This window comes from Amblyomma maculatum, chromosome 4 (assembly GCF_055883805.1).
Source record: "Amblyomma maculatum isolate TAMU_Amacu chromosome 4, ASM5588380v1, whole genome shotgun sequence".
Classification (NCBI taxonomy): Eukaryota; Metazoa; Arthropoda; class Arachnida; order Ixodida; family Ixodidae; genus Amblyomma; species Amblyomma maculatum.
The window spans coordinates 99,519,973-99,546,638 of NC_139347.1; the positions used below are offsets into that span (position 1 = coordinate 99,519,973).

General features: G+C 45.0%; 1 protein-coding gene across 2 annotated transcripts; it reads right to left on the reverse strand.

The window, feature by feature from the left end:
• LOC146191785 (exosome complex component MTR3-like) lies at positions 1 to 25,567 on the reverse strand. Of its 2 annotated transcripts, none has more exons than XM_084602289.1 (9): positions 25,201 to 25,257; positions 25,031 to 25,109; positions 24,677 to 24,735; positions 24,561 to 24,596; positions 22,171 to 22,231; positions 21,978 to 22,063; positions 16,725 to 16,784; positions 11,720 to 11,836; positions 1 to 1,992 (listed from the first exon to the last, which is right to left on the reverse strand). In XM_084602289.1, the coding sequence occupies exons 3-9, from the start codon at positions 24,731 to 24,733 to the stop codon at positions 1,849 to 1,851; spliced, it is 561 nt and encodes a 186-aa protein (XP_084458415.1). In that variant the 5' UTR covers positions 24,734 to 24,735; positions 25,031 to 25,109; positions 25,201 to 25,257; the 3' UTR covers positions 1 to 1,848. The 2 variants fall into 2 exon arrangements, with proteins under 2 accessions (XP_084458415.1, XP_084458414.1); XM_084602288.1 differs by adding an exon at positions 25,404 to 25,567 and having other exon boundaries at positions 12 to 1,992; positions 24,561 to 24,735; positions 25,201 to 25,258.
• Between the last annotated feature and the right edge of the window lie 1,099 nt (positions 25,568 to 26,666).

Below are 26,666 nucleotides of genomic sequence, written 5' to 3' on the forward strand. Positions count from 1 at the left end.
CAAAACAAGGCCATCATGTCCAGAATCAAACCAAGGTTTCCCTGGCTCAGTAGCCAAGCACCTAAACCACACAGCCACCACAGCAGGGCACAGTAAACTTCTTGATTCCATACTTGTAATGAAGAAATAGCATAAGTCATTAATAAGAACTTTCTACTATGGATATTTAGCTTCACAGCAGTATTAAAGCATGCCATGTGTTCATAGTTTAAACTAACCCTATTTTTTGTTTTTAACTCTGATGTCCCAAAGCTCTTCCCGAAAGAATAACTTAGTACATTTTGTATGCATATCAGCTTCAAGTGGAAAATAAAACTTTAATTTCAGTACCAGAAATAACTTTTCATGGGTGCCGAGTACAGGACTGTGCAAAGTATTTTGAGAATTATCAAGAGCTTCAGCATGCGACAATCAACAATCAGTCAGATGAAATGCACTGAAAGAAAATGCACCATTACATGTGATAGAGATGAAAGACTAGAAATATCATGCATGACAGCTTTACAAATCCTACAACTTGTATCGTAATCCTCGACTTGTAAAAGGTAGATTTGACCTTGTACAATCTCCTTCCACTGCTAAAAAATATTTGGAATGCACGACAGTAGTAAACAAATGCCTTGTGAAGCGAACGATGCTAAAAGGTGGTGTCATGATCTCGGCTGACCGCGTGCTTTCATTGACTGATGAGTAGGAGAATGGACAACTCTCGCAAGAGATAGAGAGAGAGAGAAACTTTTAGTGAATGCAGGCATGATATTCACCCCAGGTGAGCAGCCTCCTCAGTCCAGGAAACCGTGAACTCGAGCCCCGTCCCTAGTCCGGTTGACAAGACTACACTGGTCATTCAGACTGGGGCATGACAACTGGGTTTCCCAGCGGTCTTCTGTGAGGTTCTTGGTGGTTATCGTACCCTGTGGTATCTTGCATCCCCACACCATATGTGAAGGGTGTTTGGCATGTCACAGAATCCACATTCATATTTGTATGCGGTGGGCTTTGGACCTGACTGTTGTATTGTATTTTTCGGAGGGTGACTGCGTCTTCTCTGGTTAGTTTTGTGTGGGGTGCAGAATACTTTCTTCTGTCAAGTCTGTAATGCAGGAGGATGTCATTATATTACTTGGGTACATCCTGGGTTCTACAAAATCCTTCTGGAAGTGGTGCCCGGTTAACGTATCCTCAGGCTGAGGCGTTGGCAGCCTCATTTCTTTCCAGGTGGGTATGTGCCGGAGTCCGTATGATGTAAACACTTAGGAGGTGGTGCGCTGTGGTGTGATGAAGTTGCAAGTGATATGCTGGAAATTCTTCTCTTTTCGTCATTCCTGCATGCTGACTGCGAACACCAAGTACTATGGCATATTCATTACACGCCGTGAAAACTATGGCAATGGCAGCCTCTTCTGCCGTGTCGGGGTCATTTGTTTGAATAATGCAGACATTTTTTCTGTAAATGTTTAATTCATGATGCGAGTGCAAAAAGAAAAAGAAGTCTAAAGTTTTTCCCAGGTAATGAACTCTCCCCCCAAATTGATGTGAATTTTTCTTGAAGAAAACAGAGTTCATTGCGCGAGCAGATAAGCTAATTACTGTGCTTCCCAGGAAGAAATTCAAGAACAAATGATGAACATCAAGGTAGAAGCAAAATTCTCCTTAAGTGCTAAAGGAAATCAAACACCATCCCAAGCCAAGGAATAAAATGAGTGCTCACTAAAAGGACGCCATACTAAACAGCTGTTTTGATGTAAACCATCCGTGTATTCAATGCTTATTTACAGTCGACATGAGTGTGCTTTCCAAAAATCAACATGTGCGTCGATGAACAGTTATCCGAAAACGCCTTTTCGGTCACTTGATGATACCATCTTTTTCTTTCTTAGACACAACCATCTTCTTCATATCGCCTTCAAGCTTCTCCTCCAGATCCTTGATGAGAACATCTTGGACGAGAGGGTAAATCTCATGGCAGGCATTCATCAGCGCTCTCAGGTCCTGCAAATTCATGCGAGACAATGCATGTTACGAAAATTTCTAAAGTAGTCAAGCTGAAAGCACCATGCTAAGCTGCAATTGTGCAGCAATGGCATTCCTCAAGATAAGAGGAATGTCACCATCAACCCTGTGAAAGTCAGTGCCATAGCTGCCCCATTCCAGCGTATCCCTATTCCTGTAGGCACCGAATTTTTCGCTCCAAAAAACAGCAAAAATGCACAAAAGCTTGAAGCAATGTTTTTTCTCTATTTCCATGTAAGTCCCCATTGCCCTCAAGCCATTCTTTATCAGTGTCTGTGTGCCATGGCATGTCATGCTCCGCACCAGATGATGCCATACCAGGGTGTACAATATGGTATTATGGATGTTAGTTTGGTTTGGTTTAGTTTATAAGGTTTGATGTCCACAAGTGATTATTGCTATGAGGAATACCATACTGGAAGGCTCCTGGAACTTCAACCACCTAGGGTTGCTTAATTTGCACTGGTATCGTACAACACATGGGCGCCTTGCCTTTTGCCTCCGTCAAAAATCCGCCGCCAAAACCAGGATCAAACCCGCATCCCTGGGATCAGCAGTCAACAGTGAATCACCGAGACATTTCAGCAAGGCATTATGTATGCATCAGAACAAATTTATAACGGCCTATTTCCTGAATGTTAAAAAATTACAACACATAAGATGGCATCCCACACCATGAACAACCACACTGAAACTTCATTCAACAACGTAAGCTTGGCAATGCTGGCTGGCATGAAAGTATGCGAACCATTAACAAGCAACCTTCTGTGCAGTACCTGAACACAAGTCAGGCAGACATCCAATGGCTGCAGCATGGATCTCATGCCACCAAGATATCAGCACTAGCTTGCATGCAGTGAGCTTGTCTTGAGTTGTTTGGCATGCAAACAGACAAGTGAAGTTCGTCAGCACTTTTCCTGCAATGAAAAATGTAGCTCGACAAAAAAAAGGCCTTGAAGGCACAAAATAAAAGCCTCCACTCTACAACTGACGGGTAAAAGAAGCCTGATCAGATGAAGTAATAATGCCATGTTAGTGTGTCTATACAAGTGGTCAAAGAATCGGGGCTTGTGTGCATGGAAGCCAGAATCATCTTAGATCCTATGGTTAATTGTAAGACCGAGAGGCCCATGCCGCCAAACCTCGTTATAACAAACTAGTAATGGGCACGAAAAATTGGCTGTTCTATCTGATGTCAAAATCAAGAAGAAATGGGCATGTGTAGGACATGCAATGCGAAGACAGGGTAACCGATGGTCTCTTAAGAGTAACAAATTGGATTCCAAGGGAAGGAAAATGTAGCACAGGGCGGCAGAAAATTAGGTGACTGGATGAGATTAAGAAATTCACAGGGGTCAAGTGGATGCAGCTAGCACAGGACAGAGTTAATTGAAGAAAAATGGAAGAGGTTTTCACCCTGCAGTAGGTATATTCCAGCTGCTGCTGCTGCTGCTGCTGCTGATGACGATGATGATGATGATATGATATGATATTCCTTTTAAAAGCATGAGCATACAATCTCGCAAACAAGTGAGCAAATATAACCATGCAAAATGTGCTCTAATATGGAGAATACAAAGGTGTGAAAACGCACAAGTTTTAAATTAAAAGCTTGGCATCAATACGAAATCTCGCTTTTCGTTCCAAGCTGGAGAGCAAAAATGAACATTCAAGTAGGGATGTAGACCCAGCGCAGGAACAGATTTATTTAAAAACCGGCACAACCTTGACCACGCCCATGGTCTCAGAACTGTCTGATGCTCGCTCTTCTATTTCCAATTTTCTGTCATCGTCATTACTTGCATCGCCTGCAAGAATCAGCTGACAGACAATTTCTTGGTGGGTCAGTTGGAGCGCAATGGTACCACCATTAAGATGTCACTACCAGTGACAAAAACTTCGAACGTAACAATGGGAAGCTCAAGCTGACATGATGAAAAGACTAACATGCTTCTGATCATTCTTCATAGGACCTTTGGAGTGGAAGTCTTCAATCAGCACTTTAATTGTCTGCCTTGCGTACAAAATTGTTGACGTGCTAGATACAAAAACAAGGTCCAAGGCAACGTGCCCTCTCTGCACACGCTTTCAAATGCTCTAAATGTGTTGATTTTCATCGCAAGCGAAACTGCTTTGCAACTCTGTGATATTTTGCGTGACAAAGTCAACGAACTCGCGAATTTCAACGTGTGCGCATGGGTTCATCGGAGTGATAGCAGAGGCTTGTGGCATAATGAGGCCATGGCTCAATCACGTGTCGGTCACATGTCTGTCAGCCATTGCTGCCCCTAGATGGCATGGCATGCAAACGCCAGGAAGATTCAAACACACTTCTGCGGTGACCAATTCAACAATCGAAATACTCCATTTCCTGAACTTTTTCCTGCTCCTTTCATGCATTTTCAACCATGTAAATGGAAAGAAAAATTAAATGGTCGAGAATCCCATTTTGGTTTCATTGGAAGTCCCAACGACATTTAGGCTATGAGAGATGCCATAATGATGGGCACCGGAAATTTCAACCACCTGAGGTTCTTTAACGTGCACTGACATCGCACAGCACACGGGCACCTTTCTTTTCACCTCCATCGAAAAGCGGCTGCCGGCTGAGATTCAATCCCGTATCCTCGGACACAGCAGTTGAGCGCACTAGCCAACGTGGCAGGGTGCATTAGGCTTTGAATTTTTTGTTTCGTTATAGAACTGCCATAGAAATAAAGCACAGACCACCAAAATTTCATTTTATTTCATTTTTTTTTTTATAACTCCCTACATACGTTTCTGTTTAACGAGGTTGCACTATGCATTCAGAAATGACTAGTATCAGGCAATGTATAATTCTGCATCACCTCTCTACAAAATCTCACGAACACTCAGGGATCCGAAAGGCTGCTTTTCTTTTGGTGCAAAAATACAGTGAAGAAGACCCTCAGTAGTTCCTCAAATGAAGTCAGATTTAGTGACGCTGTCAAGAGAGGGTGGACTGCTGAGGTAGAATGGTTTGCAAACTCAGTCAAAACTGTGAAGTCTCGTACATAAGATGCACCTCTGACAAGAACTTGTGAGCAACAAGATGCACTTTTTGGAGCTGTTGATTTGAGTGCCGACTTTTTACAAAGCAACTTCACGATACACCGACCCTTCAAGTTCAACGCTCAAGTTGCCTCTGACCAGAACCATATTTTTAAGAATGTTCAAGAAGAAACAGATGCGGTGTCGACAAGAAATATTCTCTGTCTACCTGAAGGACTTGAGCAGAATGCCCCAAGATTCCTCGGTAAGCCAGTCTGTTTCACGAAAGCATGTACATCCCAGAAATGTTGAGAAGATAAATGCAAGAGCAATCCAATTTTTTCACCAGCTGTCACAGGTATTTCTTCTTGAAAGCTCAAGCAAGGCACACTAGCAATGCTGAGCTTGGAAGTATGGGATCAAGTTAAGTTTATCCCCAAAATGTACAGATGGTTCGTTTTAATGAGTGTCAGTAACTGCCCGCAGCACAATCATCTGAGCTACCCAGACACTAATCAGTCTCCGGATTCTTAAACTTTTTTTACTTCATTTGCCGGAACTCATCTTACACTCATCGTACACTGAAACCCTGAAGGAAGCAAGCTCCCGGAAAACTTCCCCCACAAAGAGACATATTGTGCCCAGGTCCTCCTTATATACTCAAATGTGCATTGCATACAGCTTCTCTTGGATGAGTGCCACATTTCGTTTATAATCGCAAGGAAGTTCTCAAATTCCAGCTAAAACGACATCACGGAATTAAGATGTGCAAGTTTGCCGACTGGAGAATACCTTAAAGAACAGTCACATCATCAGAGAAAAGCAATGCCAACACCTCCACAACACTCTGCTTTGCATGGGAAGTGAGGGGCAGCACAACAGCTGTCTGTCTGAATACCAAGATGGCAAAATGGACTGTTTTACATACTCCAGATATGGCACCACTGCATCAGTTGGGGCCAACATATCTCAAGTAGGGACTAAATAAGTCGTGTAAGAACACTGCGGCTATAGTTAGAAAGACAAAGAGGAGTTCTGCAATGGATGCAAAGACTTCCCACAAAGACAAGGATGACATCCAATACCTGACAGATAAACCCATTAGTTATTTATAGCCTGAAGAAATACACAGATAATGCCGTTAAGACTAAAAATCTCTTCCAAAATCTACGAAGCAATAATTGCCACACAGAAGACTGAGTATAATCTCAGACTTTCCTTCTTCAAATGAAAAAGCTGCAACAATGACCGCCGCATTGGATACATGTGGACTCGTGCCACCACCACGGGCCGACCCACACCACTGGCTCTCTCGCTCGCAGCTAAACAAAAGCCGTGATGCGTAGTCATATCACAGCGATGGAGCTCTGCCCCTCGATTGGGTGGGGCTCCATCGCCACCCCACCTCTATCAGATGCCGGCGAGATGGAGACAACAGAGGAGGGAAAAGTCGGCTGTGGGAATGAGGCCTGACGGGCGTGTGATGACTTGCAGCAAGTTGCAACTTGCAGGACAGTGCTGCTCGCAGTGTCTGCTATCGAGAGTATAGCGGGTATGCAGGATGCGTGACTCAATTTTTTCCCGTCAGATGCCCTCAATTATGCCTGTTTGCTACGCCTGGATGACATTAAGGCCAGCTCAGGTTGGCTCAATCGCTTCAAAGCGAGGCACTACATCGTGGGAAAGGTTTTGTGCGGTGAAGCAAGTTCTGCGGACACTGGCGGCGCATCGGAATGGGTGGTAGACAATGTGGCTGATATTATGAGCGGCTACGTGCCGTACAATATTTACAGCGCGGACGAGAGGGGCCTTTTTTTTTTTAGATGTTGCCAGCAAGGACGCTAGATTTTAAAGGGCAGCGTTGCCAGGGTGGCAAGCACAGCAAGAAAAAGCACAGCAAGAAAAGGGTGACTGTGCTGCTGTGCACAAAAACATAGATGGATCGGACAAGCGTTCTCCATTAGTTATTGGCAAAAGTGCCAAACCGCGCTGCTTCAAGGGAAACAGAAGCCTCCCCGTCAAGTACATCGCTAACGGGCGGTCATGGATGACCTGTGCCATATTTGCGGACTGGCTTACAGCATTTGACCGTGACATGAGCAGGCAGAACCGAAAGGTTTGTTTGCTTTTGGACAATTGTTTTGCCCATAGCATTGTAGACGTCAAACTGTCAAGCGTCGAAGTGCGGTTGTTCCCACCAAACTGCACTTCGATCATTCAGCCGCTGGATCAAGGCATCATCCGAAGCATAAAGTGTGCTTATTGGGAGAGGCTGATCAGCAGATTCTCTTGAACCTCGAAACTGGCAAGGAGACAAAGGTGGACCTATTCATGGCTCTTCAGATGATGGCTGCTGCGTGGAACGTGACCTGGTCAATATTGATCTACAACTGCTTCCAGCACACCGGGTTTGTTGACCAGGAGGTGACCAGCACAGCTGCAGCCCCGGAAGATGCCGCTCCATCATCGTCGACTCCGGGGATCAGTGCAGCCTAGAAATCCCTCCAGGATGCATGAAACGTCCCTGGCAAAATCGAGCTGGACGATTTCCTGAACGCTGGCGCGGATGTGCTCGTCTACGAAGAGCTAAGTGATGAGGGAATCATTAAAAGTGTTGGCAAGCCAGAAGAGCCGTCGTCCAATGCTGAAGACGACTCCGCCCAGGATTTTACCCGCCTTGGCAACCTCGTCGCAGGTGATGGATGCCTTCTATGTTACGAGCCCACTTATAACGGCCCCACTTAAGACGAACTTTCGCTTATAACGAACGAGACCGGAGCAACCGCCAAAATATACATTACTTCAATGGCACAAGATCGCACGTATAACGAACGTCCGTGAGTGCTGCCGATCGGTTACAACAAACGAACGGCGTAAACCCGGCGCCCCGATACGAGATAATGATGGGCTCCCATCCCTTTTGGTCTGTTTTCGCAATCCTCCTCGCAAGCGAGCTACCCTTTGCTCGCCGACGCAAGCTGCCTACGAGTGTCGGCGCGTGGTGTGGCCTCCAAGGCCACGCTGCCGCCCCTCCTCGCAACTCCGCTCCCCTCTCCTCTCGCCATTCCCTAGTCTTCGCCTGTCTCCACGGCGCCGGCCGCCGGCATAGTCTTCGAAGTTTCGTCGTTTCGTTTCCTGGCTGTTCCATTGAGCGGCCGTGCCAGGGGCGCGGGGCGCCAGGAGGCAGGCCTCTCCATACGCTAGCGGTTGTACTGTTTGCACGAACAAACTGAATGCGCAGCGGCGCGCACGCGCCGCTGCATTCAGTACGGCGGTGACGGTTCGTGGCCTCCGAGATTTGCGGAGGTAATCTCGGAGGCCATGGGCGGTTGAAAGCAACTACGGTAGGAGCCAACAGGTGGCAGCACTGACGCTCAGGGATGCCTCTCATTGGTCTCCCCGCTGCATACCATGCCCCGCTGTGTGTTCGTTTCGTTCCGTTCCGTTCCGTTCCATTCCTTGGGCACTTCCTCGTTTGCCTCGCGTGATTGTCGCACGTGCGCACGTGCTCCGTCAGTTGCGGCGCTTTGTTGTCATTTTCGTGTGTGTGGTGTGAGCGCATCGTCTGTTGGGCCTGAGTCGTATAATTCGGGATGGCGGACGGGAATTGCCTGCCTCCAGCGGTCACGAAACGAAAAGCGCTGGACATGGCAACGAAGCGAGCAATTGTGACGAAATTTTCTCAAGGTGCTAAAAATTGCAAGCTGGTGAAGAAGTACAACGTGTCGAAATCAACCATCTCGACAATTCTGAAGAATAAGGAAAAGATCTCCAGCTCCGACGCCAACACAGCGGACAGAAAGCGCCTGCGGAAGGCCACCTATGCGGACGTAGAGGATGCGCTGCTGAAGTGGTTCGTCGACGCACGGGCTCGCAACATTCCGATAAGTGGACCAATGATGCTGGGCAAAGCCAAAGACTTCGCATTCCTACTAGATTTTCCCGACTTCTGCCCAGGCAATGGCTGGCTACATCGGTTCAAAGTGCGGCATGGGATTGTTTTTAAATCGATTGTCGGTGAGGCACGTTCGGTAAGTGACCAGGACATTGCCAATTGGCTTGCAACAAACCGAGCCATTATTGCAAGCTACGCGGAGCAGGATGTGTATAACGCAGATGAAACTGCATTATTTTATCAGATGCTTCCAGACAAGACGCACTCCATGAAAGGGGAGTCATGCGCTGGCGGTAAACACAGTAAAGTGCGCATTACAGTTCTTTTGTGCACTAATATGAATGGCAGCGACCGGCGCATGCCGTTTGTAATCGGAAAATCCAAGAAGCCACATTGCTTTCGGAACCATGTACCCGTGCGCTACAGGCACAATACTAAGTCCTGGATGACACGGGATTTATTCGCAGAGTGGCTGGGCGAGTTTGACCGCGACATGCAGAGGCAAAGCAGGCGCGTGCTGCTGTTGGTCGACAATTGCTCAGCGCACCACGTGCAAACGTCTCTGACGGCAGTGACTGTACTTTTCCTGCCGCTTAATACCACTTCTAAAGTGCAGCCTCTTGATTTGGGCATAATACGCTCCTTTAAGGCATCGTATAGGCGCCGTATTGTGCAGCGCTTGCTCATCGCCGTTGACCGTCCGGCCGCTAACTTGCCGCTCCGAGTTTCATTGTATTCAGCCCTTGAAATGGTGAAGGCGGCCTGGGCGGAGGTGACAACCGCTTGCGTGCGAAACTGGTTCCGCAAGGCCGGCTTCGTCGACGCAGTACCGGACGTCGGGCCTGATGCCTCCGATGATGATGATTCCGGCGGCGATTTGTGGCAGCGCGTTGTCGACTCCGACATGGGAGGCCCTGGCATTGGTTGGCAGGATTTTATTTCTGCGGATGAAGACGCGGATATTGCGGAACCGTGCACGGACGAAGCCATCGTTTCTGAAGTGCGGGCCGAGAGCGACGCAGAAGAATCAGATGAAGATGAAACGTCTGAGCCAGCACCCGTAAGCACATCTGTAGCAATGGGCTATATAGAGGGCCTCAGACAACTTGTCTATGCCAAGGGACTAGGCGAAGAGCACGCTAGTGCTTTAAATAAACTGGAGACCGCCCTCATTGCATCTGCACTGCAGAAACAGACGAGCATCACAGACTTTTTTGCTAAGAAATAAATTTCGTGTTTTGACCGCCAACTTGTTTTTTTTTCTCTTTTTTAGTTTGTGGTCCAGTTACTACGAACTTCGGGATATAACGAACGGAGGCCACGTGACGCTCAGGTTCGTTATAAGCGGGCTCGACTGTATTAGGAAGTTCCTGGGCTCTCACGATAATGATGTTGCAATGGCTCTCTTAACAGAGTGTGAGTTGCGTGATGCCACTGATGGCAGTGAAACGCAAGCAGACAAAGCTTACGGACTTCTGGAAATAAATTTTTTTTTTTTTGCTCAAGTTGTCTGTAAATTGTCAACAACAAAATTCCACGACAGCGAAATTTTTCGCACGCCCCGCCGATTTTGTAGTAGCGGGATTCAACTGTAATAGTTAAATAAATAGTGACCGCAACAATGTTCAGCGCAATGCTCTCGGGTCTAAAATGTCGCATCGAGAGTGAGAAACCTTTCGAGCTTCTTTTTTTTTTTGCTTTCTTTCCAGAAAATTCGAATCCCCGCCCTATAATGTTTTATGGTGTCCTACGACCACTTTAGTAACAAGTTTCCACAGTATTAATGGTTCCTAACTTGGCACTTGTATTTCACTTTCATAGCCACAGCGTAGTCTAGAAGCCCTCTATCTGTAGGCAGACCTGAAGGCTAATGGCCAGCAATATTTATAGTTTATTCCCTCCCCTTACAGATTACAGTTTCCAGTGTCCCGGTGCAGTTATAACAACCTCCAAAGTTGCAATGCTGACAGATAGCAGCAAGGACATGTGTTTTACATGCCGCAAAAGTGCGTCTGAGTTGTACAGTTGTTCACTCAGTTTTTTGCTTTTTAAAGCGTCACAGCACACAGTTCGGACTTTAATCACTTGCAATGTGCATGACGATGATGACTGATGATGCCACAGCAGCCTGGCCAATAAGTGCTCCGGCTATGATGTTTTATTCTGTGCAAGTTTGAGCCAAAGAGCCGATCTTGCCAAGACTTTCAAGAGCATTGCGGAAAGTTAAGTACACAGTGAAAAAAAAAAAAAAAAACATGCGTATCCGAAAGGGATGTTGTCACCACTTTGACACTGCTACAGTCACACCCATACAGACCATCACTGTTCTTGCAAGCAGAGAAAGCTGGGCTAAGTCCCGGCACTCTAAGACTTCAGCTGGCTGCCATTTGTTTTGCACTTGTTTCTGAAACATTAGATGTTCAGCAGCAGCTTTCCACAAGTTTCAAGGAGGAATTTAAATAAAACTAAAGTCAACCTGGCAGACAGGAGAACTTGCAGAAGGTTTCAAATAACCACTTGGACTTACAACTGGATTCTATTTTTGTGAATGTGCGCAAGTTCAATGCTTTGTATAAACTGAAAGTTCTTTCCAAACTCCGTCATTCAAGCTCCAAGAGAAGGTGCCCAAACTGTTCAGATTATCTGAGAATCTACGATAACAAAGTTTTCACCAAAGGCAGTTGACTAAGTTGCAGATGGGTAGACGGAAAGCCTTGGAGCAGACATTTAGCTTGAAGTATTCTTGGCCCCGCGGCTGTTGAAAATGGCAAATTTTCAAAGGTGCAAAACACTGCTTACCGACACTACTGTAGCTGCATCCAGGTCTCCATCCTGTACCAGTGCAGCAACCTGCTGGAGTGCCGGCATGAAGGCCAGGGTCATACGACCAAAGCCACGGTCAATGTTCTCTGCACCCTGCATAGAAAACAAATGTCACCAACTGTTTCGGTGTCGTCGATTGACAGTTTTGATGGTTTCGGTGTATATGCACTGAACGATTAGGCACTACAACTGCAAAAAACAGTTACTTTCATGCAAATTTCTTTTTCCACAAAAGATGTCAATGATTAAAAGGCATTTCTAAGAAATAAAGGAATCCTGACGGAAGGCATTTTTGTTTAGTCACTCACCCCCCACCCCGCCCTTCCACTCTGATAATTTGACACTTGATTATTTCAGACAGTATCACTAGTCCCGTGAAATCTGAATTAACAAGATTTTATTGTTGGAGTTGTCATGCGGTACCATAAGTAAACACAGTAGATGACATACATCGATACCCAACAGTGGAAGGTTTGTAAGGTGCAAGTAAATAGACACTTTGAACTATATTAGAGCGCGCCCACTAAAATAGTTGCAAGTGTTCAACAAGGAAGAAGGCTTTTCTGCAAGCACCTTGCTCATTTCAAATCTTTGTTCCGAATGGAATAACTCGAATAAGAGACTCTTCACCAAGCCTACACTAAGAAACTCCCTCCACCAAACAATGAGACAGTCACTACTGCGATACATTAGTTTATGGTACTACTCATAGGACATTTTTAGCAACAGCTTTACCTCAAAAGGCACCTACAATTCTCAGTGCTTAACACGTAAAAACCATTGCTGTGCTTCAACAACACTGCTTCCAAACAACACCTAAGACAACTCCATGATATTTTCATTTTGAAAATCGATTATATGACCTTTTTTTTTTAGGTGTACCAATATTTGTCTGCAAACAAAAGTTTGCATTTATAATTGCAGACAAAACTGAACAAAAGAACTTTCCCATTAGTCAATTTAAAATTGTGACATCTACTTACACTGCAAGATACCCCAAAATCATCATGTTGTGAAACTAGACTCACGATTGGCACCCAGAAATGCTTTGTTAAGGCATTCGTCATTAAATGACGAATCAGAGTTGATGAACAACTGACTGATACCTCTGCTACCTCATGTTTTCAATGTTTGAATGTTTCTTTTCTTTATTTGAGCTAGGTTTTTTTTTATGTGTGCCACTACCAAACTGCATCTGTAGGGTGTGTCAGCCTCGTCAAGCCTCATCACTGGCTTTTTGCCGGCACACCCTACATCCTGATGATGTTAAAGGGACACTAAAGAGAGAAAGGAAGTGGGTTTGCATCGATAGAATGCCAGTTCCTGATTACAAAAAGACCACTCTTACTGAAAACAGAGCTGTTATAAGGTAGTAAAGAAGAATAACAGAAATACAGGTCTCGCCACCACAGCCAAACGGCCGAGGCTCGCAACTACAAATCACGTGACGCGCTAGGGATCCCGGAGGCTGACAAATGCGAATTACGTTGCATGTTTGAATGCGGTAGTACGTTTTTTCTCAAACATGATAACACGCTTTTATTATACGTAAACGACGGCGAAAAGACAACGTAAACGTTGCAAGGCAAATACAAAAATATACTTGAAGGCGCCACAGGCGCCCACTTCAGTTTTGGTTATGTTTCGGCTCAGGCATTTCGTGCGCACTCTGATAGTTTGTTTGAGCCTGCAGCGCCTGAATTACGAGCTTGGAGCAGCAGATGCGCCTTGATGGTTCCCATTTGAGCATTCGGAGGCACGAGCGAGCGAAATCCGCTACCGCCGACACGCTCCTTCGTTCACACTTCTGCGCCAACATATCGCCGCTGTTGCCGCTTCGACTGCGACCTGACCGCTTGACTGCAGCTACGTACGCCACGAAAAACATACATATGCTAAGTACCGAAGGAAAAACGCATTATCATTCAATTGTTCACAAAATCATGGCACATCTGACCAACATATACTGCGTCAACAAGACCTTCAACGTGCTATTTGCAGGCGTCATAAACAAAAGGGGCATACTTGCCGCTCATACCAAGGAGAGCGTCGATATATTGCGCTCGTCGCCCGGCGAAAAAAAGGGCCTCGGGTAAAAAGTAAAAACTAAAAATAACGAAGCACCAGAAATACATTACAAAAGGTTAAAAAAAGATCGATTTGTAAAACAAAACAAAAAAAAAAAAAGGCCAGTAGCGGTAAGACTCGAACTCGCTACTGCTTGCTCCGTAACGTTCGGCGCTAACCGCTCGGCTACGCCGCGCCACAGGAACCTTGGAAATATTTCTAGTTTTTATGTCATGGCCCCATTTACAATAAAGTGTTTCTGCTGCCGGTCTAAAAATTACAACTTCTTGACCATCGGCGCATGCTGCCTGCTCTCACGTCTTGCAACTAATGTTCTGGATGCCTATGCGCACTATATTGTGCACTGGATCCATTTTAACATGTGGAATTTCACAGCTCTGGCAAATGTAGTGGCGCCGGCACTTCGGTCATGTTCTGCTACCGTGGACGTAATTTTCGCTGAACATCTAGACATCTGGGTCTGCTCCTGTTTGCTGTGTGGCACGGACGCCTGTATCTGATGCCCGGCGGGCTCAGCTTCATATATGCATGAATCGCCTGGTGACCTCATGACCTGTCACGACCGTACATTGCTCACCCCTTATCAAACACAACCAGCATTCCATTGAAGGCATCAAAGTTCACCGGCGTTCTATAATTCGTTTACAGGAAAAGAAAGGCGCAGTATCTGTCACTCGTGGAATCCCACTATCCTCACGGTAGACAAGGAGAATTATGATGAAAGTTTCACGATTCAGGGCGTGGCGCAGTTGGTCAAGCGCTTGGATGGGGATCCAAGGGATAGAGGTTCGATTCCCGGTGGAGACAAGGTTTATTTATTTATTTTTAACTATAACCCTCAAAAGTGTGACACCCTCTGCCGACAGTCTCTGCTGACAGCTCCTGCTGACAACGATGAGAGCTTAAAGGCTTCCGCTTTAAAACTGGCTGACAATGGCAACATCTGTATCCCATCTCTCAGCCTTCCCTAGCTTACAAAACATCCAGTTGGACAGAAAACATTCTCTTTGTCATAAGACTGCGGCTAGCTATCAATACTGGAGAGCATCAATTCATCCTCGGGGTTCTTTTAATCTGCTTCGTGCGAGGCGTACTATCCCATAACCTGCTTGTAGCACTCTTCAGTCAATCCACAGTCAAGCCAGATGATAAACCGATACAAAAGGTTTGTTTCTTTTCTTTCTTTTTCTTTGCACCTTGTCATAAGGTTCTGACCTGCTCACGACACCTGTCGATACAATAGGAAAAATGGTATAGGCGCGAAGCGTGGTGATTCTCCACTGAGTACATCTACCAACTCTGAAACTATGCTGCAGCAGTGACATGGGTAGATGTTGGTGTTGGCACCAAAGCAGCGATGCAATGCAGCAGCCAAGAACAATACGGTCGCGTCTGTTGCCAGTGCTGTATGCCATACTGCAGCAAAAGTAACTGGATACCAATATCCTGCAGCCATTGAGCGAGTCAAGCCCAGCGAGTCTCTAGCCTGTAGCTATCACTTTGCAGATGCCTTTTTGCTGGCAGTCCTCTGCAACGCTCCTCTTATTTATTTTTTTACTTTTTATTTATACAATACTGCAAACTTAATTGTTCGGTCCAAGCTGATGACAAACTAAATATTACGTATCTCGCGCGAATTCCTTCTTTGAGTGATAAACGGATGCTTGATACGTCAAGAGCCAAATATGACAGAAATATTCATTATTTGCACAAAAGTAACACAGGTAAATTAGTCACAAACAAAACAAAAGAACATTCAAAAGCCATTCCAACAATGCCTTTTCAAAGTTGTCATTTTGCAGAACACTTTCTGGTAAGCTGTACCAGTCAGAAATGGTTTGGGGAAGTAAGAAACATGAAAGTGTTTGTGCGAGCAAAGTATTGCGAAATAGAGAAGTTATGATGGTGGCGAGTTTTAAGTGTTTCCAGAGGTTTCATTACATGAAATTCCAAACTTCCTATGAATAAGCGAGAGCATAAATGACAAGCGTGACACTTTTCGCCTAATCTGAAGGGGAGAAATATCGACAGCGGTCGTTAGGCCACCAGGTGAACCAGTGCGGCGATATTTATTACAAATAAAGCAGACAGTGTAGCGCTGCACTTTTTCAACTTCAGCTGTGTCTTTATTTTGTGTGTGGATCCCAAATTATCTATGCATATTTTAACTTAGGCCTTATTAACGAGTTACAGGCTAATAATTTTACTTCACTTGGAGTTCCTTTAAGTTAGTGACGAAGAAGTCCAAGTTTTTGAAAGGCTGATGATGCTATGCGTTGTATATGACTGTTCCAAGTTAGGTGTGCATTCTCCAGGTTAATTAAAATGTGCACAAAAATTTGTTACAAGATGTCTGAATGCTAGACTAAAATACCTGTTACTAAGAGCTATGTGAAGGACTAGGAAACACTTTTAAATGTTAGAAGGTCGTGAACAAAAAAAAATATCCTTAAATATTCGGGCCCAAAGGCTTCAATCTCCCACTTTCCTTGCACAGAAAGGGGCTACAAAATGAAACTACAAATGCCAACAGCACGACATGATGCTGCAATCAAGTAATATGTTTTTGCACCACTAGCATTATGTTCTGCAGGACACAACTATGTTGCCTCCAAATGTTTTGCAGTTCTGGAAGTGCTGCAATAGACTACACCGAGGTAAAGAATAAAGTATTTGTACCAACATTTCTGTCGGGAGGTCCCCCAGACAGTCTTGTACTATGGGACCTCCTTCTGTACAACTCTGGCTGTATCCATTTTTTTTGTATGTATGTATGTATGAAATAAACTTGAAACTTGAAACCACAACACATAACTTCATTGCGCATGCCCAAATAGAATGCGGCATAAAAAAAAAAGCCATGAAAGAAATACTAGGCAACCATTGTGCTTACCACAGGGGCTGTTTCTTCTCTATAAGTTGGATCCAACAGGCATGTGCTGCCATCTTGACGCTGAGGGCAGAGATGAAAGTGAATAAGTGATCAAAATAAACCTCATCTGCAACCAGTAGTGCAGCAAAGAAAATAGGAGAATAGGCGAGTTTATAATTCTAAATGAAAAAACAAAACATGTCCTGTAATGAACTAAGCACTTATAGCAAGCATAGGCTGGTGGGATCAGGGTGCTGAACAAAAGTTCTGTGCAGTGAAACTTAGTGAAGACCTACTTGCTTAAGCAACAGTTTAAAATTTTGTGTGGGATAGCACTGCTGTTCAAACTGCACCAAGCAAGCAGCAACAAAAGTAAAAGGTAAAAGCCGGCCAACACATATTGAACAAAAAATTACAAGACACTTTGGCGACTAAAGTGGTGAAAGGAGAAAGCCTGAGTGCCGCATTCTGCTACGCATTTGTTGCGAATGTGGCGGTGAATGATGCTTCGAGTAAAGAGGGGGACTACTGTTTCACATTCAGCCCTTCCTTTAGGGCATGGTACCGTCTTTGCCAAAAGTAACAAGGCTGCATGTTTTGCTTCTCACTTGCATTTTAAAGCCGACATAGATTCCCAGACAATCACAGCTTGTTAAGAAGTGAGAACAGGAACTCGCCTTTACTTTGCACAGATTTACATCTTCAGAAGTGATGCAAATTCTACACTACCAGACTGAGAAACTGAACACGCAGCCTGGTTACTTTTGGCAAAGACGGTACATGTCTACGCAGAGAACTGTGATGCTGCACCTTTTCTATCCTGTAAATCAATTTCAAACGCCACTGATGCCTGCTGTACTAACGCCTCCTAGACATCTGGGTCTGCTTCTGTTTGCTATGTGGTGCAGCATTCGAGGAAGCGGCAAATGAAAGGGCGCACGGACGCGTGAATCGGACGCCCAGTGGGGTCAGCTTCATATATGCATGAATCGCCTTGCGACGTCCTGACCTGTCGTGACGGTACATCGCGCGCCCCTTGTCGAACACAACCAGCATTTCATTGAACGCATTAAAGTTCACCGCCGTTCTGTAATTCGTCTACAGAAAATGAAAGGCGCAGTATCTGTCACTCGCGGAACCTCGCTATCATTCTCACTGTAGACAAGGGGAATTATAAAGAGCATTTCACGATCCGGGGCGTCACGCAGTGGTAAAGCGCTGGGCTGGGGATTCAAGGGATGGAGGTTCGGTTCCCCGGTGGCAGACAAGGTATATAATTTCTTTTTTAGGTATCACAGCCGCCGCAAACGCGTGACACTTTCTGACGACAACGATGAGCCATTAAAGGCTATCGCCTTAAAATGCGATTTGATTTGGTTTATGGGCTCTGACGTTCCAAAGAGATTCAGGCTATGAGAGACGCCATAGTGGAGTGCTCCGGAAATAACAACCACTTGGGGTTCTTTAACGTGCACTGACGTCGCAAAGCACACAGGCTCCTTGCTTTTCGCCTGCATCGAAAAGTGGCCACCGAGGCTGGGATTTGATTCCGCATCCTCGGGTACAGTGGTCGAGCGCCCTAACCGTTGTGCCACCCTGGCGGGGCGAACAAAAATGTGAAAAGAAAAGTTGTACAGGAGGCAAGGTTGGGAGGGAACTAGCTGTCGCCTTTGCAACCTACACAACAAAGTAACATCAGAGGAGCTTTCTTTAACCAGTAGTAGAGGCACGGGTTGAGTTAGTCACACTGTCATCCTCTACGGTGCTTACACAGAGGAACACTGACAAGGCAACAATCACATGCAAGCTTCCGGTGCGCATGTCTAAGATGCAGTTTCGGTTGCTAGCTTCTGGTTCGAGCCCAGGGTGAATGAAATGTTTTTGTTTGATCTTTTTCGGCATAATTTTCTGGAACGCACGAGGAATACCGCTATCCGTTAATAGTCAGTAATGAAGAAGGCACTGTAGTGCCCCTTTAGAGGTGCCCCCTCATTTAAGGCCCGCTCATGACATTGTGGCTTATCCCGAATGTCTCAGGTTAGCGTGCGCTTCTGATGATCACACACAAATCAGAATATGTTGTTTGTAAAGAAGCCATGATATAACAAGCAACTGCAAGAAAATTTTACCAGTGCTCCTAATGCATAGGTCATAGCAACACGTCAAAACTGACACAGCGCAGCACACAGAAAGCATGTTTGTAACTGCTGGCACACCAAGAAAAAGAAAGTTTTCTTTCGATCAGAGTGGCACGGACGTGCCAATCGCTATAGCCGACGCTTATTGTAGCCACGTGAACCTGGCCTCGCTAGAGCATGGAAGTTTCACAGTTCCTGCCAGCCACAGCAAACTTCCATTTCCTTCAGTGTGCCAGTCACTATTCCCACGTTACTATCGAAATGGAATCACAGCTCCTCTGTGGCCAAACCGTTCTCGCATTTAAGGATGTCCCAGACAGCGCACTCTCATTGCTTAGTGCTTTCCAAATGACAGTGTACTACCCAAAGCATTTAGCATCTGGATGAAATTCCAAGTGTTGACCACCACTAGCCTGTGAAAAGGTCTTACCAAGTTTTGCAACAGCAACGAGCTGTGAGAACTGTCACAATTTGCATGTTTGGAGACACACAAAGCGCAGCTGAGACTTCCCAATGCGCCCCAACAGAGTTCTTGTGTGTGCCTCCCTTCATGGAAAACTTCAGGTGTCGTCATTTAGCTAATCTGTGCATATATATATATATATATGAGTTGCCTTTAGTTAAGACACACAGGCACTTTACACACAGTTTTCCAGTGGTCCTGCAAGGTGTGTGCTCATGAGGTCTCGCTGAAATTATTTTCTGGCATGGGCTTCGCAATGGCCTTCGACATTTGAACATGTGTGTGTCCATGGCTAAACCAAAAATTACTGATGGCAGTAAAATCAGCTGTAAATAGAAGAATAACCTTAATGACATTGAATGCCCTTAAGTTCAGTACAACACGCATCAATGGCTTGCATGCCACTTCAGGTACAAAAAGCCAGCACTGTCAAGGGAACGTGCGAGTTTGCTCACTTCACAGAGAGGGTATTATTTTCTTTTTTATCTCTCCCTCTCTAAATTGCTGTAAGGGGTACTCGCAGTTAGCGAAAGAGCATGGCTTTTAAGTGCTTTCACTATTACAGCTTCCAGCTTCCTTTCAAACTTCAAGCAGCACTTGCTCCTGGTTTGGTTTATGGGGTTTAACATCCCAAAGCTACTCAGGCTATGAGAGACGCCGTAGTGGTGGCATCAAGAAATTTCGACCACCTGGGGTTCTTTAACGCGCACGGAGATCACACGGCGCATGAACACCTTGCTTTTCGTCTCCATCGAAAAGTGGCCGCCGCAACCGGGATTCACTCCCGCATCCTTGGGCATGGCAGTCACTGCAGCACTGCGGCGGGGCATTTGCTTCTATGCACCCCCTGCAAAACTCTGCAAGTCAGCTTCTCTACACAGCAAAAACCCCTTCACCATGGAGGCCAAACCTGTCTTGGTAGCAGAGATTGGGTGCAGGCAGGAGACATAGTCTATTGTGACAATAATGGTCCCATCTATTTCCTGCACACCTCTGCCTTGTGTTGCTGCCGCAATTACGGATCAAGAGCTCCTCCAGTGCCTCTCAAGTGCCATTCATACCACCTCCCCCGCCCCTACCTCCACCTGGTTTTCAATAACAAAGGAATTCTGCTCTCCAGGTTTGTGCATGAAATCAGGCTTAACATAGAAGTATTCAGCGCTGCACCTAACTTCTGCACCAAAACGGGTTTGGCAGCCATGGTGAAGGAAATTTTGCTATGCAGTGAAGCTGACTCAATTTTACAAAGGGTCCATAGAGTCCAACTCAATAGTTAGTGTATGAGCAGCAACGTGCTGCGTAGAATCACGCAACCTTTCACCGCTCACCGTGAAGGGTAAGAGAAATTTCACACCAATCCCAAACAGAAGTAACCAGGTTTCATAACATTTCTTAACTTTCTATGCTATGCCCTATGTACACGTTACATTCCTGGTGGCGATTGCTGCCAGACGCAAAAAGCATTTATGGTCACTCTTCACTGCGATTCCCTCACAAACCCATAAAACATGTTTCACTAGGCTGCGAAGATTGAAGTTGTTTGTGAAGGTTACTTAAAAGATTGGATGGGACAGAAAGTGCTTGTTACATGTAGTAGCATGCAGTTTTTAAGCAAAAGTTTGGCCTTAATCTCATCCCCATAAGCCATTGAGGAAGGCTTCCTCGGAAAAGGGGCAGCGGAGGGAGATCTCTCAAGAGACCCAGCCGGAGGAAACATTGATGCACATCTGACTGTCAAGTTGAGAAACAGCTATTTTATCCACTTGCCAATGTGGAGATGGAGCATCAAATCGAAACGTGTTTATGAATTCAGCTGAAAATCTCGTGGCTAAGGGACAATCACTGCAGCATTATTCAGTTACCAGTGGCTACACACATATAGCACATAAAAACCTTGCTCATATTTTTCGTAATTTGTTGCAGCTGCTCTCCTAACCAATGTGCCCATGCTTGCACATGTAACAGTGCATAAAATTCTGTCAACCTTCTTTTCACCTCAGCTATGCATGTTACAACAAGAAAACACCACTGCAAACCTCATAAAAGCCGGCGCACAAGCTCAAATGCTTTGCAATGAACAATATTCAAGATGCAGGTATACAACAATGAAGAAAGCATAGAAGTTTGACTGTTGCACATTCATTGCCAGCGCTGAATGCATAGCCATGCACAAATACTTAAGCCAAAATGCTGGGGATTAGCTAGGTCAACCCCAATGATGCTTTAAAGTGGCACTTACTTGTTTTGCATCTTGGGCTATAATATCATGACTAATGATAACTGATTATGTATACTAGTGCAAGAGCATGTGCCATAGCGATAACAAGAATTTTTTGAACCCTTAATGTGGAGTTTCAGTGATCAGAAATAATTTACCGTTCCTTAGATACCATACATTAAGAGCAGGTTAATGTCTCATTACCCAAGCTGTAACGAGGCTTCAGATACACTTTTTGCTCACAATGACAGCAGAAACCACAAGATTCACTCAAATCTATAAAAAAAAAAAAAAGAAAGAAAGAAAGAAGCTTTTGCTTGTTGCAAGGGCACAGGGTAGGCCAGGACCTCCAGTCTTAAACTAAGACTTTAATATATTGCCTGGCTTCTTTTTTTTTTTTTTCAGAAACCTTTTTTTTTTTTCTGAAAGAGGAAATTTTACAAGGAGCAACTCACCAAGCTGCATCCAATGACAACATCATACATGTCAATGCCCGCATCCGCCAGCGCAAGTCCAGCTGTTGTTATGGCACTTGCCAAGGCTAGATTCACGAGACAAGAAACATGCATTAATAGAAATCAAGTACGTGTGCAGAATTTACAACATGAAATTTGTCCACTGGTATAACTCCAAAAGTCAACATCTTACCTCCGCCATCATTTTCCAGCACATAAACAAACACGTCAACCGTTGACTTTGGAAACTTGTGCTGTGAAAGAAAGAACCAATGCCACTTGTGAACGTAACAAATACGTACTTGAGGGGCCTAGATATGGCTTGAGAATGAAATGGCAGAGCAGACTTAAATGAAAAAGCTTGGCCTCCACAATAAGATGTCTTGAGCAAGAATAGGCTGCCTTCTCAATAAACTAAGCATACTCCTGCCACAAAACGTAACATCTTTGAAAAGCTAATGAATATTAAGGCCAGTAATATGCACAGTCAACAGTTCAATGAAACATCATCTGAACAGGAGAAATCATTGTAAACGAAGGTCAATATAAAATAAGGAAAATATACTAAAACAAAAAATTGCAGAGTTCCAGGCTGCTGGTCACTCATTAATGATAAAAAAAAAACTGCATCTTGCAAACTAAGCAGAAAGCAAGTGGAATATGTCCCCCCTTCCACCCCCACCCCCTCCTACCTTGTCAACAAGTATGAAGCCTATTTGTCTGCAAATTGTAAGGTGTGCTGGAGAGAACATAGGTAGTGTGACAAACATGAGTTATACAGAGCTTTTAGAGGCAACCCACAGTCAAGACTTAGAAAACCTTGAATCAGGTTGCACTGGTGTACTTTGAAATATAATATAAAATAAGATTTTACCAACTGTTAGCTGTCTTTTTCAACTAGCATGTACAGCCTCCCAAATTTCCAATACTGTGTGACCGGCCACTCACATAGCAAGTAAGTTTATTTTAATGGTAACAAATGAGGAAATCACTGAATGTTTGCACAAGTACATGAAGTCCACCCAAGTTTGGGTGTTGTCTGTTGTGTCATTCTCCGAGGTTATGACACTGATAATAAAAACCAGGAAGCCGCACATCCCAAATTGCTGCTTAACCTTATTTGCTTTCATCAATTTAGCATTTCAACATTTTAACTTTAAGGGTGTTTATTGCACTGGCATACACATTACTTTCATTTTGTCATAGCTTTTTGATCGCCCTACCCAATGTATAGTGAAATCTCTTGCCACAAATGCCCAGTAGCTACATCTATTTCGCATATTTTCGAACAGTTCCGTCGCTTTTACTTTGTACAAACCATTTTCGTTCTGATTTGGTTTTAACATTTGTCCTACCTTCCTGCGTCAATCTTGAGCTTCGCCCAATTCACTTGTCAAGCCACTTTGAGCACAAGTTAGGAGACTTCTGCTGACAGCACAATACACGAATATTCAGGAACTATGCAACAAGAGCTGCAAGCGCATGAGTTGTGGCACATAATGCAAGATCTGGTGAGTCGGTTTCGAATAAATGTCAGCTGAAATGCTTGTTCCATTCCTTGTCCTTTTCTGTATTTTGATTCATTTACTTCCCATATGGCTATTGAGATACAGTGCTGGTAATATCCTTGCCTTTAATGTGACAGCAGACCCCATTCTCCAGAAAATACTTTATCGACACTACTGGCATTGCGAGCAAAAATTCTCCTCAAGCATGCCTACATCAGGCGGTAGTTGGCAGATGACATGGCCTGGCACCAAATGATCAGTGGTTTGTGTGACATCACAAAACTACATAGCATGGCAAGGCTGACAGGAGCTGCTTACTCGGGCAACTTTCATGAGAGGGCACAATAGAAATTAAACTCGGGACCCTTGGAGCTCAAGTCAGACACGCTGCCCCGAAACCACACAGGCACACTTGTATGGCTTGGTTAAGAGGCAAAAATTTAGGGATTCCTAATTAAGCAAGTAGCAACGTACACGTACGCAAACAAGGATCCACGACGGGAGCAGCATATGGGAGTCATTAAATTCTTGCTTTATACCTCTAAATGCGGAGCTACTATCGCTCGCAAAGTTTTTCTTAGTTAACTCTACTCACACAAAATTAGGGCCACATCAAATCAGCAATGCACAGCCAAGGCATTGCACCCATACGAGAATATAAGTTTTCCACACAGGCAAGCTCACTGCACTGCACAAATTCCACCTCAACTGTTTCTTCTTGTGATAAATTTCTTAATTTGAAAAGTATGCGCCAAATAGCCCAATGAAAATACCGCCAAGTTTTCCGGATGATGCTGCTTCAAGCAAACGCATGGCACTTTGACAATAAGCTTATTAGAAATCACACCAGCCATGCTAACATGCACAGGATGATGATATTTCCACAAAGCACGCCGCTAGAAGAAGTGTTGCATTGTAGAAGTAATCAATTGACACGGAGTTGAGATGTTACGCGCCAAGTGCCATGTCGCCGTCTGCCTCTCCTTTATTCTCATCTCTAACGTCACATACATATGACCGGAAGTTGAACGAAACAAACTTCCAGTTACATGCGCGACACAACAAGTTCACTCACCAAGCATACAACCGGGGCTAGTGCTTCTTCCAGAAGCTGGGAGAAGTGGAGAGCTTCACTGTCATTCAAATGCTGGCGACGAATTTGGCAAGAGTACTGAGCAAATCTGAACTCACAGTTGATTTGGCCTTTATAAGTGAAGTCCTTTCGACGAGCGATCTCTCGTGGGCCATAACTGCATGAAATAGACACAAAACTCTACTTCAAGAAACGAACAGGCATACGCACGCACTATTGCTGAAACTTGTCAATGACAATCGCAAAATGACCACAAACCCCGAGTTCAGCGCTCTCTCGAGAAAGCACTGCCATCAGCTGAGGATGCACGGGGCAAAATATACGACGACGACTCATCCAGGTGACAAGGGCCAGTACAAGCTATTCATATAAACTTATTTGTCGAATTCACACGCAGTGATTTATGACGCCAGCATCACAGCAGAGCATCAAAATAAGTTGGTGCTACTTACACTGAACAAACAACTTTTGTGCTTCCCATTTCGACGTAAGCAGACCCTTTGGCTTGGCTGACCACCCCTGTTTTTAAAACTGGAATAGAAAATAATTAGTCCACAATCAGCTTCCAGACATCGGGGGTTATTTCGCACACGAGTTTACAAGAGCACGAAACTTTACTCACATATTGGACGAATGTCCCCAAATTGCCGACCGTCATGACGCTTTCCTGAGCTGTCTAACTGTAACGAAAAGGGCATATTCATATTTCTTTGCAAGTTTAAAAGGCAAAATAAACATTTCTCGAAATCGGTTGGCTATTCGTAGTTTAGCACAAGATCGCCGACAAATACACGAACAGACGCACGGGTAGTTATGCATGCTTACCAAAGTTAACTCGCGCTTTTGATAGAGCACATAACTTTTGGCAGTCTCTGGACCGCAATTCCTCCTCGAGTCCCTTGGAGGCATAACAAATATTTAAACCAGCACGTGGAAAGAACGCCAGCGCACAAAGAGAAAAAACCTCACGAACGCGCCATAGGCTTAGCTTGGCTTGGCTGGGAAGTGGCACAAATTTAGACTGAACTGTATCACGGAAGAAAGCATCATGCAAGAAGTGGTATATTTACGTTAAATAAATCATATAATATTTATTATTCGTTTGCGTTGTGTGCCAAAAAAATATCTGAGAATACCATCTACTGACCACACAGTTTAGAGCGACTTATTATCGGGTGTCCATACTGCCATGTCTCTGGAAGCTTACGATGAACTGCATGGTGGTTAAAAGGTGCTTAGCGATGAAAGAAAAACAGTGTTAACCTGTTACACGTCTGCTGTACGACACCTTTCAGGTAAAAGTCGTAATTAAACGGACTTGTACTCGCAAACGTTCTTCCAGACCCGGTCGTGTTCCAGACATATGACAAAATAACGCGGATTCGATTCCAGACGCGGCGGAACCCTTTTTGATGAAGACGAAAAGCAATTGCATATATGTACCATGCGATGCAAGCAATCTAGTAACGTTGATGCAAAGCGAATGAACCCCAGGCCAGCCCAGGCCGCGTATTGACAAACCATATCCCGTAGGAGCACTGGAGCAGACGACGCTCTGACGCGCAAGCACGTGACACAGCGTCACTTCTGCGAGTAGCAGCGACGCTGTTTCTCCCTAGCGCTTTGTGACGAGACTACTCATGGTTTCAGTTTCGTTTCACGCAGGGCTCGCATTTACGTTTTTTTTTTTCCCCGCCGGCGTTTGTCAAAGGTACTCATGTTTCGGTGTCGTTTTCGCGCAGGGCTCGCAATTCCGCACGGCTGTCAACTGAAGTTTACGTAAAAGTCACGCAAATTGCCGCCGGCTAAACGTTCGGTCACGCGATCTCGTTAATTGCGGTCCAGTGACCACTGCGCGGGCTTTTTGCTCTGGTGTTCTGTAAACGCCGGTCGGTTACCGGTCACGTGTCACGTAAATTTCAGTCCAGTGGTCACTTGCGCGGCTGTTCTTGTTCTGGTATGTTCTGGAATCGTCGCTCGGCTCGGCTACACCCCAAAGTTTGCACTTCTCCCCATCCGCATAGCTCCACGCATTTCGTCCGGTGCTTCTGGGTTGTACGCACGTGCACTTGGCTCATCCGTTGCGCG

Bases quoted from the DNA above. Each gene is read 5' to 3' on its own strand.
- LOC146191785 (XM_084602288.1), bottom strand. From the start codon at position 25,487: ATGCCTCCAAGGGACTCGAGGAGGAATTGCGGTCCAGAGACTGCCAAA. The intron at 16,785-21,977 runs GTGAGTTGCTCC...CTCTGCCCTCAG, and splicing joins TTGTCATTGGATGCAGCTTG to CGTCAAGATGGCAGCACATG. The intron at 1,993-11,719 runs GTAAGCAGTGTT...ATGAATTTGCAG, and splicing joins ATGCAGCTACAGTAGTGTCG to GACCTGAGAGCGCTGATGAA.